Source organism: Schistocerca nitens, chromosome 1 (genome assembly GCF_023898315.1).
Source record: "Schistocerca nitens isolate TAMUIC-IGC-003100 chromosome 1, iqSchNite1.1, whole genome shotgun sequence".
Lineage (NCBI taxonomy): Eukaryota > Metazoa > Arthropoda > Insecta > Orthoptera > Acrididae > Schistocerca > Schistocerca nitens.
The window spans coordinates 162,876,775-162,892,476 of NC_064614.1; the positions used below are offsets into that span (position 1 = coordinate 162,876,775).

Below are 15,702 nucleotides of genomic sequence, written 5' to 3' on the forward strand. Positions count from 1 at the left end.
GGCTTATCACTTAACAATAGTTTAAGTTCACAATTATAATTACCTCCAGCATATGGACACCACTAATACTTCACAAGCTGAGACTGTAAAAACTCACACATTGAAGCCACTGCTGACAGTTAAGCGTATGTTAGATAATTATCTTCTCCATTGTCTGCTGTGTTATAATTTTCAGTATATTCAATGTAAGCTATTGTGGAATAACAAGTATGACATTTGGGTGTTCTATGCTATACCTGACTATCTTAGATAATATACATTTCAGAGTCACTATTTTTTCATGTCTTATTCTTGTTAATCATACTCCAAAAATTAAAGACATTTAACATAGCCAACTGGGGCCAAGCGACTGGGTAAGTTAACGACATCGCCATCTATTGACATCTGCATGTTTCAAAGCAGCTGCAGTCAGTAAAGCAGTTACTCTGTTCAAGTAATATTAGATTGAACCTTATAGTTTCCTTGTGTATAACAAGCAAGATTTTGCTGTGGGCAGGCAGAGAAAAATAAAGAACCACTACCTTCAACAAATGGTGCTTTGATTTAGCTAAAACAATAAGAAACTATTTTTGATCCAAGCAACTGGTTACAGAAAGATCATCTGCAAGAAACAACAGAAAAATCACAGAATGCAAAATGAAAGTATTTTAAGAACCTCATCTGTGAATCAGATAGTGGCTGATAAATAAGCACTCAAGGTGGAACTACACTCCTGGAAATTGATATAAGAACACCGTGAATTCATTGTCCCAGGAAGGGGAAACTTTATTGACACGTTCCTGGGGTCAGATACATCACATGATCACACTGACAGAACCACAGGCACGTAGACACAGGCAACAGAGAATGCACAATGTCGGCACTAGTACAGTGTATATCCACCTTTCGCAGCAATGCGGGCTGCTATTCTCCCATGGAGACGATCGTAGAGATGCTGGATGTAGTCCTGTGGAACGGCTTGCCATGCCACTTCCACCTGGTGCCTCAGTTGGACCAGCGTTCGTGCTGGACATGCAGACCGCGTGAGACGACACTTCATCCAGTCCCAAACATGCTCAATGGGGGACAGATCCGGAGATCTTGCTGGCCAGGGTAGTTGACTTACACCTTCTAGAGCACGTTGGGTGGCACGGGATACATGCGGACGTGCATTGTCCTGTTGGAACAGCAAGTTCCCTTGCCGGTCTAGGAATGGTAGAACGATGGGTTCGATGACGGTTTGGATGTACCGTGCACTATTCAGTGTCCCCTCGACGATCACCAGTGGTGTACAGCCAGTCTAGGAGATTGCTCCCCATACCATGATGCCGGGTGTTGGCCCTGTGTGCCTCGGTCGTATGCAGTCCTGATCGTGGCGCTCACCTGCACGGCGCCAAACACGCATACGACCATCATTGACACCAAGGCAGAAGCGACTCTCATCGCTGAAGACGACACATCTCCATTCGTCCCTCCATTCACGCCTGTCGCGACACCACTGGAGGCGGGCTGCACGATGTTGGGGCGTGAGCGGAAGACGGCCTAACGGTGTGCGGGACCGTAGCCCAGCTTCATGGAGACGGTTGCGAATGGTCCTCGCCGATACCCCAGGAGCCACAGTGTCCCTAATTTGCTGGGAAGTGGCGGTGCGGTCCCCTACGGCACTGCGTAGGATCCTACGGTCTTGGCGTGCATCCGTGCGTCGCTGCGGTCCGGTCCCAGGTCGACGGGCACGTGCACCTTCCGCCGACCACTGGCAACAACATCGATGTACTGTGGAGATCTCACGCCCCACGTGTTGAGCAATTCGGTGGTACGTCCACCCGGCCTCCCGCATGCCCACTATACGCCCTCGCTCAAAGTCCGTCAACTGCACATACGGTTCACGACCACGCTGTCGCGGCATGCTACCAGTGTTAAAGACTGCGATGGAGCTCCGTATGCCACGGCAAACTGGCTGACACTGACGGCGGCGGTGCACAAATGCTGCGCAGCTAGCGCCATTCGACGGCCAACACCGCGGTTCCTGGTGTGTCCGCTGTGCCGTGCGTGTGATCATTGCTTGTACAGCCCTCTCGCAGTGTCCGGAGCAAGTATGGTGGGTCTGACACACCGGTGTCAATGTGTTCTTTTTTCCATTTCCAGGAGTGTAGAATGTTTAAAGCAACAAAGAAAAACTTCTGAAAAAAAAATTGCAATGTCTTCCACATTAAGAGATCTACACTGAACCTCTACCAGAGGACAGGATAGAGTATAGTAAATGCTGCTCATCTACTATAGGAGAACATTGTCAAAAGATCTTACACAAAATTCAAAGAAATTCAGGATGTATAAAGAAGACTGTTAGTAACATGAAAGCTAGTTTCCAGTTACTCACAGATGAGACAGAAACTGAAATTGAGGGCAGCAAAACTGAAGCAGAAATACTGTACTCAATTTTCAAATGTTTCTTTACAAATGACAACACATGACTACTGCCCCAACTTAATTTGCATACCACTGTTAGGATGAACTAAATAGAGATTAGTGTCAGAGGTATTGAAAAACAACTGTCGTGACTAAAATTGAACAAATCTCCAGAGGGCAATGGAATCTCTATCAGATTCTATATTTAATTTGCTTCCCATTTACTAGTTCAATTCGCATATGGGAGTTGGGAAGAATAATTGATTAAATTCCTCAGAACATTCTGTAATTGTTTATGTGCTGTAATTGCTGTAACTGTGTCATCATGACCCCTATGGGAGTGATGTGTAGGGGTTGCAATGTATTGCATGATTTCTCACCTAAATCTGGAGAAAGATACCTTTGTATCAGTTTTTAAAATTGCCTTAATAATTGTGCTTAATTATAATAAAAATTTATGCAATTAAAAACAAGACAATTAAAAGTTATTCCATTAATACATCAAAGAAAAAATCTTCCAAATTCGTTGCTTAATGGTTACATCGTCAACTTTGTTGCAGTAGTATTGAAAAAGTGAAATCATAATCTGAACTTCAAATTTTTCTTACTTTGTGTACTTAGTTATTAATTTTTAATTGGATATTTCATGTTTTTAGTTTCATTGTAATGTGATGTATTTCCAGAATTATTGCTTTAGCTAATTCTTCATTATTGATTTGGCTTGTTCAAAACTGCAGTCCAACCTCAGCATCAATATTATTTCATTTCTGGATAATGTATATCTAGAAATCAAAGCAAATTTGTTTTTGCCTGCATTGTAACATTAAGAATTTTATAAAAATATGTCACTGCATGTGTCCAAGGATGATGAAATTATGTTTCTATAAATAGTGAGAAGAACTAGCTAACATTTATATCTTTTGCACAAAGATGACAAATTAAGTTTATTAACCAGGCCAGAAAATAAAGAAATTGTTTCAGTGAGATTCCATACATGTTATTATGAAATCAATTATGTTTCAGGAGGCAACAACAGCATTTGTAACACTAGTGGAAGATGAGGAAGATACCTCAGAAAATGAAAGTTCAGACTGGAGAACTGAGATGCCTAACATTAGGAACAGCAGCAGCTCTATGGAAATTTACACTTTACATGTCTTCTCTGATATCCAGCACAGATATGCAAAAACCCTTGTGCACAGCAAGATTGCTAACCTACAGAATGAATCAAATGAGATACAGTTTAAAATTGTGCTTCCTGATTCAGCTTTCATATCTGGATTTATTATGTAAGTTATGAAAGGTAATGGAAAATTATATTTAATCTAAGAACAAAATATACAAGAATATTTTTTTACTGCAGCCAATACGATTATAACAAAAAATGCTAACAATATAGGTTCTTTGAATTTCTCTCTCTCTCTCTCTTTCTTTTTTATTTACTCATCAGTGGTTACTGCGAAATGAAACAATATAAGTTTCTATTCATGAAAGACAAATAAAGTTTTAAGCTTGAGGTAAACATAGATAAAATGCCTGCCTATCAATATATGTGAAGGAGCCATCATCTCCATAATTATGAACAAAAGAAGACTGTCCCTAAAATTCGACAATGAAAGGTTTATTAATACATAAGAGGCAATCAAAAAGTTTCTGTTCGAAGGCTGTACAGTCCAGAATCATGCCAGTCAGGAATAATCACCATGACAACTGAGATAATCATCCCACCGAAGCACCAGGTGGAAGGTACCCGTTTGGTAAAACACCATATCTGCTGCATGAAGAAGTCCATAACTGCTTGCTGCTCATCCTCATCTGATAAGAATCATTGACCCTTCAAAGCCTTAAGATAATCACTTGGAGAGAAATTAGTACTACAGGATGGGTGCTCAAGTGTCTGACACTTGAATTCCATAATGGATGAGGCTCGCCTCCCAGATTGACCAGAGTCTTATGGTGAATTGTGACCATCATGGAAGTTGGTGCACCATTACACTACATTGGTTTTAAGTGGAGATGGTGCACCATACACATTCTTCATCCTCCTGTGGATGACTATCAATGTTTGCCCTTCAGCAGCCAAGAAAAGAATAACAGCGCATTGGTCATATTTGGACAGATTTGGTAATAACGTTGCCATGGTTCACATTTGTGCATTTACCACCTGCACTTTGGAAGGACAAGAATCCCACACGAATCCACTGTCTGCATGTAATCAAGAGTTGTGCTACATTGCTCACATGCTGCAGCAATGCCCTCAAAAGGAAACTTTTTGATAACTCCTTATAGAATAAAGTGGAAAGAAGGAAAATAAATTAAATTTTTGAGCATAAAAGAAGAGGAGGGAATAGGCAAATTAGAGAGAATAGAAACATTGCAAGTATGGTCAGTTGTTATTGGTTACAGAGATACAGCTCGTTACTGCTGTCATTTTATACAGTTGTTTTCATTTTGTGTGTCTGCACACCAGATGCTATGAGATTACTTATTGTGATGAACTCTTCTCAGGTGATGTGTCAAGTGGTGGCGTCGTCTTGTAGGCTGATCACCCAAGAAGTGTTCATCACTGGAATATACGAAGAAAGTCTGCAATTGCAGATTACTTATTGACTGCCATTTTTCTTTCAGAGTTCAAGTTATGCTTCAGTTTACACATAATTGATTATTTCAACAGTTACTGTGATTAACTAGCCAGTGTTACTGTTACTACGACAAAGAAAGTTTGGTAGAATGTAAATAATTTGGGTGTAAAGGAAACCACTCACTGAAGTATTGAGTCACTGATTGCACACACACACACACACACACACACACACACACACACACACACACACACACACACAAAGGTGTGCATGTGTGCATTTGATATGAGGTTGGTGTAAGAGTTTTGTAATGGAAATGCTGCTGCTACTTGTAGTGAATATGGTACATGATTCCCTAATGGAAGAGTATCCAATTCCAGAGTGTTTACTCATGCTTCAACTGAACTGTGAGACATTGGTTCAGTACCAACAGTCATTTCTCATCTGTACATGCAAATGAGCAGAGTGTGGATGAAGTATAAGAGATTATTCAGTTGGTAGAATGTAAGCCTCCACTGAGCACACACTGAATTTCTGCACATATCAACACTCCATGTTCAAGAATGAGACAGACATTGCATATGCACAGCCTCTATAATTATCATTTAGAGTGGATTCAACACCTTTGCAAGTACTTCCACACATACTATTTAGTGATGGTATCAGTAACACTCACAACTCAAATCTGTGATCTGATGAAATCCCACATATCTTTGTGGAGACACCTGGTCAGGAACAGTTCTCTGTAAATATGCTGTGTGGGTGATGGACAATCAGTTGACTGGGCTTGTTATGTTACTGCATCTTACAGGGCATTGTTATCTTGACTTACTGGAAACCAAGCATCCTGTGTTATTGGAAGAGATTCCTTTGACTAAAAGGATGAGTATTTTCTTTCAGCGTAGTGGGGCCCCTGCACATTCTAGTTATAGGTGACACATCATGTAAACCTGACATTCCCTAGAAGATGGATCAGCAGAAAAGGGTCATATTTCTTGTTCTCCAAGGTCCCCCCTGGACATCACCCCTTTAGGTTTCTGCACGTGAGGATGACTGCAAAATGACGTCTACAAAGAAAAAGTAAACATAAGAGATCAATTGAGAATTTTGATTATCAATAGTGATGCCCTCATAAAAGAACACCATTACCACCTCAGAAGAGCTACATATGGTGTTGCCCAGAGTGTCAGAAAGAGCATTGAAGTCGCAGATGGAAATGTGAAAACCATCTCTGTATTTTGTCTTTGATTAACACTTTCATATTTGTTTGGGTTATATTCTAGCAGTTGTATCCCTGTAACCAATAAAAACTGGACAAAATTATATGGAACTTTTTATTCAAATTAGTCTATACTATCATCTCCTAAAATTAATACTATTCCTCCTAAAAAGCCCTGTACAACAAAATCTCTGTTAGAAAGTGCAGAAGGGTATCAGTAATGCAAAAGCCAATAAAGAAGAGAACTATAGAAAATCAACACTGGAAAAGGCTTGTTGAAATAAAGAGAGGGAATTTCATAAATAGGAGAAAGTGATTACCCATAAAGAAATGACAGTGCAGAGTACTACAAAACACAGAAAAAAAGGAGCTGGTAATCAAGAGAATAAATACACTAAGTAACACAACAATAAAGACAACTGAAAATAGAAAGATGAAAGCAGAAGCATGTGACACAAGGAAGATCCATTCATTTAATTAATTGTAGAAAATGGCCTATTAAGAAAATAGTATTCAAAACTAAAACTTAATGTCAAGGAAAGACTGAGGAACTATGTATTTATGAGAACAAAAGCATTTTCAGTGATGAATCTGTGGTGTCTGTGGCACAGAGTGCCCTATCTTTGGCATCTTCCTTCTTTGGACTAGTTGTTCTTGTGTGAACTTTCGGCGTGCAGATGTGTAACAGCCATTCTTTGTTATAGGTATGAGTCACCAATAAACATGTATTCAATATTAAGTGTGTTGTCTCTCTACTAATTTTCTGTGATAGCCACAATGGTGACCCCAACATCGTCAACATCTCATCCAGTGTTATTTATGCTTGTTTTCATCATTCACTCTCACTGCGTGCTGAACTGCATTGTTTATGCCACAATGGAACTACCTGTGACTTTCAGTGCAAGTGTAATGGGCCCCATCAACTCTGCCGCTTGAGACCATGCTGACATCCTTTGAACTTGGTTAAAAGTGAAAAGTTATTTACACCTGGCCATACCGGTGGTCACCTAATCTTTCCTGGTTCAACATGGCCACTGTCTGGTGTGGCAGCACAACAACAGACACAACATGGACAGTGTGTGCTGCCTAACCACAACATGGAGGACTTTCCAGTTAAAGACATTTCGGTTTATCCTTCATGTATATTGTTGCCTTTGGGACAACTTGATGTGCCAGCAAATTTCTAGGACTGTGAATCGAACATTTTTATGCATGGGGTAGCACATTCTCATTTACGTAGTGTCACACCACCCCCTCTCCCCTCTCTCACTCCCGCGTGCCATTTCGGCGATGCTGGTCACCTCGACCACGATGGTATCGGTGAATGTCACACCGTGGTTGCACCACGACAACCTTCCACTTGCTTTCGTAACTGTGCTGGCCATTCTTCCCACACTCGTTACCAGGTCCGCTGCCCCGTGGCTCCACCACTCCCCACCCGCTGTTGCAATGGCACCAGCCGTTACACCCGTGCTGTGTTCATCATCAGGTTTGCTGATTGGACACACCTTGCCAGCTTATACACCTGCCGCCTCCTCCGCCCCCTCCATATTGTGTGCTGCATGTGGCCACCATCCCACACAGACCTCAGGCGACACACAGTTCACCACTACTGCACTTCCAGCGTTGGAGGCATCCTGCTCTGCCCATGCTGACTCAACATGTGTTACCAGTCAGGTTCCCTAAGGTACCTGCATTGCAGAAAGACAACCCAAAAACTTAGTTTTCCTTAGTGGACCACCTTCTGGACATCCATGGCACTTCCGACAATGGCGCCTGTTTTGTCTGCCTGATGAGCCATCTCCATGCACATACAGACCTCATCAGTGACTTTCTCCTCTCACCGCCCGCCTCACACAAATATTCGATGGCCAAATCACTGTTATCAAGCGCCTTTCCTGACCTCTGGCATGGGCTATCCATCATGTTATTCACGAGGAGCATCTTGATGACTGGACCCCTTTGCAGCTTTGGCGGTATCTAAGTGCTTTAATTGATGACCACGCATTGCCTGATGCCACTCTTTGGACATTGTGAATGGTCAAATTTCCTTTGAATCTGCAGCTTCATCTACTATCTCACATTGCTGGCCCACTCAATGTGCTATTACACATGGCGGATGAGGCCTACACCATCATTCGTCACTGACACCACCTGTCATGAACGACATCTCCACCATCCTCAGTTAGTACTCCTGCACCTATGGTTCTGCACCCTGTCAGCAGAGGCCAGTGCAATCACCTCAGCTGCCTGTCAGGAGCTGCCACCTAGTGGCCTGCAGGATGTACTGCCAGCGGGCTGCTGACCTTGCCTGAGCAGCAACCCGATCGGCTACCGCCCCAGCCACAGTCAGCTGCAACTTCCACCCGCACCGCATCGGTCCACCAACCGGCCTACCCACTGTGCTGGTTCCACAATACTTATGGGCATGCCACCCACAATTGTTGTGTGCCCTGCGCCTACCCCAAATGAGATTGGTGGGCACGTCCCACCATGTACCTGCACAGAGCCTATCTTCTGATACTGCACCACCCGCTTCAGCGATGCGACGCGACGCCTCTATGCCACAGATATCTCGACCGGCATCCACTTTATTGTTGACACTGGCACCGACATTAGCATCATCTCGGCCGAGCATGCTGTCGACGTGCTATCCACCTCTACCATCGCCTTGATCGCCACCAAACATTCTCCCATTGCAGTCCACAGCTCCAGCAAGATGTCACTTCACCTCTCACTGGTTCACACCTTCCCTTGGACCTTCCATGCTGCCGACGTGGTCGAATCTGTGATTGGGTTGGATTTTCTACACCATTACGAACTTTCACCAGACCTGCAGGCCGCTGTGCTCTGCCATGCGTCTGGCTCTACAGTTCCAAGCATGCCTGAGTTCAGTGCCACTTCACCCTCTGCCTCCTTGGCTATGCTTTCCACATGTGCTTGCCTGGTTGTGGGCATAACCACACAGCTCCCTGATCTGTCATATGTGTGCTCTCAGATCGACCAACTCCACTCCCAGAACGATGACTTATGCGCCTGCATCATGTCAGCCTCCGCTGAATTGTCACATGCACGGTACACCATACACTGCCTATCTGCAGCCCCGCAGCAAGGTGGCCCAGCGCACGCCCCTACACAGTCTTCTCACCATCCTTCTCCAGTGTCAAGCACTCCACTGCCTGCTGTTTTTTTTCGCATCACTGCAATCGAATTTCCAAGAAGCACCTGTATGCACCTCTTCTGACTCTTCGCACTGCTTCACTCCTGCATCACACCTTCCGTTACTGACTGCAGCCGACGCCCTGCCTACATCATCCTGGTTCATCAAGGTCAGTGAACCAACGTTGCCTGTGGATACCTTCTTGACCCCTCATGTTGACTTCCCTATGCGATTCTGTTCACCTTGGTCCCAAACAGGATGGCACCTTATGCATGTGTGGGGACTACAGGTCCCTTAATGCCTGCACCATTATTGATAACTACCCCATTCTACGTATCCAAGATTTCATGCAGTTGCATAACGTTCTACCTTTTTCTCCATATTAGATTGTTCCAAAGCATATCACCAGACTCCTATGCATCCACCAGATATTCTGAAGATGGCCATCATCACGCCCTTTGGCCTATTTGAATACTGTCACTTGCCTTATGGATTGAAAAATGCAGCACAGACATGGCAGTGGTTCATCGATTCCATTTTGCTCCCTCTGTCTTTTGCCTACGCTTGCTTAGTCAATATCCTTACCTTCTCTTCCTTTGCTGAGGAGCATCAAGTTCACCTCAATTCAATACATTTGGCCCTCACTGCCAATGGGGTGGTGATCAACCATGATAAATCTCAACTGTGTTCCACAACCGTTACCTTCCTCGGCCATTCCATCTCTTTCGACAGCCTCTGACCAACGAATTCTCGTCTCTGAGGATTATGCTCAGCTTCGTCATTTTCTGGGGATGGAAAACTTTTACCGCCGCCATATTCCTCAAGCTGCCTCCGTCCAAATAGCCTTCAGAGACGCTCTCTCTGGCAAGAACATCACTGGAAAACAGAAGTTGGAGTGGACCCAACCTATTCTCGATGCTTTTGGTAAACTAAAAACTGCCCTAGCCAAAGCCATCACATTCGCCCACCCTGACCCTGACGCCCGTGTCTCGATCATGACTAATGCCAGTGACTCAGCTGTGGGCGCTGTTTTACAGCAACACACCACCGACTCCACCCATCCTCTCCGCTTCTTTTCCAAGAAACTGACTAACAGCCAGTGCAACAAGTGGTCAGAATTTGACTGTGAGCTGCTCGCAGTGTACAAGGCGATTACACATTTTTCGTAGTGACATCAAGGGGTGACCCTTCATGATCTATACCGATCACAAGCCACACTATTCGTAATCCTGCTAAAGACCTTCTGCCCAGTATTTGCGCCACATGGACTGCATCTGACAGCACTTTTCCGACGCATGCTATATCCATGGCGCGGAGAACATTGTGGCAGACTACCTTTCCTGCATCTGCATGCTAACTGCATCACTTGACCTGGAGGACCTCGCCCGACTACAAGCTGACAATGACAATACGATATACAGCAACTTAGATCAGACAACGGCTCATCTCTCTCTCTGTCCAACCCCATATACTATCTGGTTTGGCAATCCCTGTCCTCTGTGACACTTCTACAGGCACACTTTGCCCCCTGGTCCCTGCTGCCCTTCATCATAGCGTCTTTACCACCTTGCAGGGCTTAGCTCAGCCTGGGACACGGGCCACGACATGGCTGATTACGGTGTGCTTTGTCAGGCCTGATGTGAAGCACGACTGTAGCACCTGGAGCCATGCGTGCATTCCATGACAGCACTGCAAGGTTGGCACGCACATCCAACCTCCTGTGGGCAAGTTTGACGTCCCGAAGGGGCATTTCTGGCATGTCCATATCAATGTCTGGTACCCTTCCTCCATCCGAGGGCTACAGATATATCTTATATCCCGCTGGGTTGAGGCGGTCCCCCTTACTGACATCATGGCTGAGATTGTCGCCCATTCCTTCATCTCAGTGTGAGTTGCTTGCTTGAGCTGGCCTGTATCTCTCACCACCAACTGGGGACACTAATTTGAGTCCACCCTCTACACATGACTCTGTGAACTCAATGGCGTCGCCAAGTTTCATACCACAGCTTACCACCCACAGGCGAACGACCTCATCTAGTGGTGGCACCGCACACTCAAGGCCACCTTAAGGTGGCATGGGGGCCTATGGTTGGAAGCCCTCCATGGGTCCTGCTGGGTATTCGTGCACCGAGGTTCTGTACAGTTAGCTTCTCCTTCTCCCCACCTAATTCGATAAGGATTCACCTTCCGACACATCCAAGGATCTCCCCCCCCCCTCCCCCCCCCCCTCCCGTGTTCGTCCACAGGGACCTAGCTATGTGCGACTTTGATATGCTAATGGACGACACTGTGCAGGCAGCCCTTCAGCCACTCTATTTGGACCCTCACCATGTGCTATGTCGCGGTACCAACACATTCATCATCCACCTCCATGGATGGCCACAGATAGTCTCAGTTAATAGACTTAAACCGGCATGGTCTCTTAACAACGACATTTCCTCCTGATGCAGCCATCCTGCCTTCAGCTGATTCGTCTCCGCGCCGCACCGTTACCTCTCATGTGCAGCCATTGGAACCACTGGGCTGCAGCACCAGCAACACTGCTGACCACACTTCCCATGCTGGCCACCGCCTACACCTGTCACGTTGGCATCAAGATTACGACTTCATCTCGAGAGCCTTCTCTCTGCCACGGTCTTTGTTAATGCAAAATCGAAATAAATGCAGTGTTTGAATGTTTATCCATCAAGAAGATAATGAAATACTATGGTGAATATATTAAATTGCACATTATTTGTTTGCTTATTTCTTATTGGGCTTTCTTTCACAGGGAAGTAAAAGGGAAAGCATATAAAGCCCTCGTAAAGGAAAAGAAAGAAGCAGAAAAAGAATATCAAGCAGCCGTTCAGCAAGGCCAGTCTGCAGGACATGTTGCAATGAGGTGAGTTATGGCATTACAGTTGGTCTTTGCAACCTTGGTGCTGAGTTAATTAATTTTAATAGTTTTTGAGCATGAATGCTACGAAAAATTTTTAATATTAAAATTGGAAATGAAATAGTACTCTCTGTGCATTTTGCTGGGTGACATATGTTATGTTACATTCTACAGTCTATCAGATCCGTGTACAGGGCGTGGGCGTGTGTTTCATAACTTTGTCTATCGATCTAGATGAATAAAGGTATATACACTACTGGCCATTAAAATTGCTACACCACGAAGATGACATGCTACAGACACAAAATGTAACCTACAGGAAGAAGATGCTGTGATATGCAAATGATTAGCTTTTCACAGCATTCACACAAGGTTGGCACCAATGGCGACACCTACAACGTGCTGGCATGAGGAAAGTTTCCAACCGATTTCTCATATACAAACAGCAGTTGACCAGCACTTCCTGGTGAAACGTTGTTGTGATGCCTCATGTAAGGAGGAGAAATGCGTACCATCACGTTTCTGACTTTGATTAAGGTCAGATTGTAGCCTATCGTGATTGTGGTTTATTGTATCACGACATTGCTGCTCGCGTTGGTCGAGATCCAATGACTGTTAGCAGAATATGGAATCGGTGGGTTCAGGAGGGTAATACAGAACATCGTGCTGGATCCCAATGGCCTCGTATCACTAGCAGTTGAGATGACAGGCACCTTATCCACATGGCTGTAACGGATCGTGCAGCCACGCCTCAATCCCTGAGTCAACAGATGGGGATGTTTGCAAGACAACAACCTTCTGCATGAACAGTCCGCTGACGTTTGCAGCAGCATGGACTATCAGCTCGGAGACCATGGCTGTGGTTACCCTCGACACTGCATCACAGACAGGAGCACCTGCAATGGAGTAATCAATGACGAACCTGGGTGCACGAATGGCAGAACGTCATTTTGGTGGATAAATCCAGTTTCTGTTTACAGCATCATGATGGTCACATCCATGTTTGACGACATCGCGGTGAACGCACATTGGAAGCATGTATTCATCACCGCCATACTGGCATATCACCCGGCGTGATGGTATGGGGTGCCATTGGTTACACGTCTCAGTCACCTCTTGTTTGCATTGACGGCACTTTGAACAGTGGATGTTACATTTCAGATGTGTTACAACCCATGGCTCTACCCTTCATTCAATCCCTGTGAAACCCTACATTTCAGCAGGATAATGCATGACAGCATGTTGCAGGTCCTGAACAGGCCTTTCTGGATACAGAAAATGTTGACTGTTGCCCTGGGCAGCACATTCTCCAGATCTCTCACCATTTGAAAACGTCTGGTCAATGGTGGCCGAGCGACTGGCTTGTCACAATACGTCAGTCTCTACTCTTGATGAACTGTGGTATTGTGTTGAAGCTGCATGGGCAGCTGTACCTGTACACACCATCCAAGCTCTGTTTGACTCAATGCCCAGACGTATCAAGGTCGTTATTACAGCCAGAGGTGGTTATTCTGGGTACTGATTTCTCAGGATCTATGCACCCAAATTGCATGAAGATGTAATCACATGTCAGTTCTAGTATAATATATTTGTCCAATGAATACCCGTTTATCATCTGCATTTCTTCTTGGTGTAGCAAATTTTGATGGCCAGTAGTGTATATGACACAGTCTTTACAGGCATTGTCAATTATGTCGAATTCAGAGGGGAAATTTAAGTGTTTTCCTGCCGATTACCCCCACCCAGTCACCATTCTCATCAGACACTGCTGCTGCTACTCGCAGTGTGGTTTCAGTTGCTTGAAATTGCAGTAGCGTGTGTGAGTTGCATTTGCATGCATATGTGTGTGTGTGTGTGTGTGTGTGTGTGTGTGTGTGTGTGTGCTATATGTGAGTGTCTTTTAATCGTGCCTGTCTGCAACTTGATATGTCTTCTTTACAGTAAGTAGCAATCTATCTTTTACTACAAAGTTGGCACAGCAGTCATTGTGGATTTCTCTGTTTTGGTTCCATGGTGTGATCAAGAGTTGACAGAGAGTTATCAACAGATGTAAAAGTAACTTCAAGCGTGCTCCAGGAAAAGGTGTTGCTGTTCATGTTGTATATTAATGAGCTGGCAGAGACTATTAATAGTAACCTCAGACTTCTTGCATATGATGCAGTTACTCATTTGAACTACAATCGAAAAAAAAGAAGCTGTGCATATATTTTGTCAGATTGTGATTTAATGTCAAAATGGTGCATGGATTGGCAACTTTCTGTAAATATTTAGAAATTTGAAATTGTGCACTTTTCAAAATGCAAAATATGAATGAATAGTAACTGGGGTCAGGCAAATCATAGAAATACTTGGGTGAAACAAATTATTGGGACATGTAATGGAATGAACACATTCACAGTTGTTTTCTAATATGACACATTTCCATTTTTACATTAAGTTTAATTTGTAGGTGATTTTTATTGGTAAGTTAATCCAAATACAACACATGATGTAAACCAAATGTGCATTATTAGAACAATAATAAAATATTATGTACTTACAATTGGAGCACGATATACGGATCCAAGGATACAGCTATTAATCAATAACCTAATTCTACTAACTTCTTATTTTTCATTTTTCCAATAAAAAAGTATGTAAAATAAGGGAAGCTTTGCCTCTTTTTCTAATAGAAAGCACACACATTCACACACACAGCCGTCTAGACAGTCAGATGCACACTACCATGTGCCCACCACTTTGTGTGTGTGTGTGTGTGTGTGTGTGTGCATGCACAGGTTTTTTAAATTTTTTTATTTTATTTTTTATACACGTACTAATGCTTAATTAATCACATGCTGTTCTCAAGAACTCTCATACCAAATAATGTACTACAGTTACAAGTGAGGGGTCATAATAAAATTTTTAGAAATACATACCCATATTCCATTGTTATCACTCTTAACCACAGTTAAATCTGGTAATTTACAAAGAGTTATTAACCATTAGTATTATTAGTGTATGTTTAAATATCAGTCTTAATGTTTGAAGGTAAAACTATTTAAGAATTTCAAAAAACAACTAAGTACATAATAGTTAAAAAGTTACAGTATTGTATTTTAAATTTATTTTATTAAGGGGCAGTAAAACGAAGACTGAACACCTGTCACAACAGGACCATGGACTGGTTCCATTCAAAAAGAAACCAATGTCTACGTATGTCTTTCTTCAGGTCACTAAAAATGTAAAAGTCACATGGTGAAAGATCCAGGCTGTATAGAGCATGTTGCAGTGTTACCCAACCAAATAGCTGAAGCATAGATTTTGTCCAATTGGTAATATGAGGGCAGATGTTCTCATGCAACAGTGGGCGGGCGTTGTCATGCAACAGCATAATTCCATCCAAAACAGCATCCTGAGGCTTTTTGAGTTTATGACACATTGCAGTTTCTGCAAAGTGTCCTCACTGTGCTGTGCAGTGATTGTGGTTCCACATTTGAGG

At 43.6% G+C, this 15,702-nt stretch overlaps 1 protein-coding gene across 1 annotated transcript in view; it reads left to right on the plus strand.

Moving 5' to 3' along the window:
• LOC126234132 (inter-alpha-trypsin inhibitor heavy chain H4-like) overlaps positions 1 to 15,702 on the plus strand; it is a 122,357-nt gene that overhangs the window by 60,764 nt on the left and 45,891 nt on the right. Inside the window, exons 2-3 of the mRNA XM_049942911.1 lie at positions 3,409 to 3,674; positions 12,117 to 12,227. Coding sequence (XP_049798868.1) covers positions 3,409 to 3,674; positions 12,117 to 12,227 — 377 coding nt within the window. The remainder of the gene's footprint in view (positions 1 to 3,408; positions 3,675 to 12,116; positions 12,228 to 15,702) is intronic.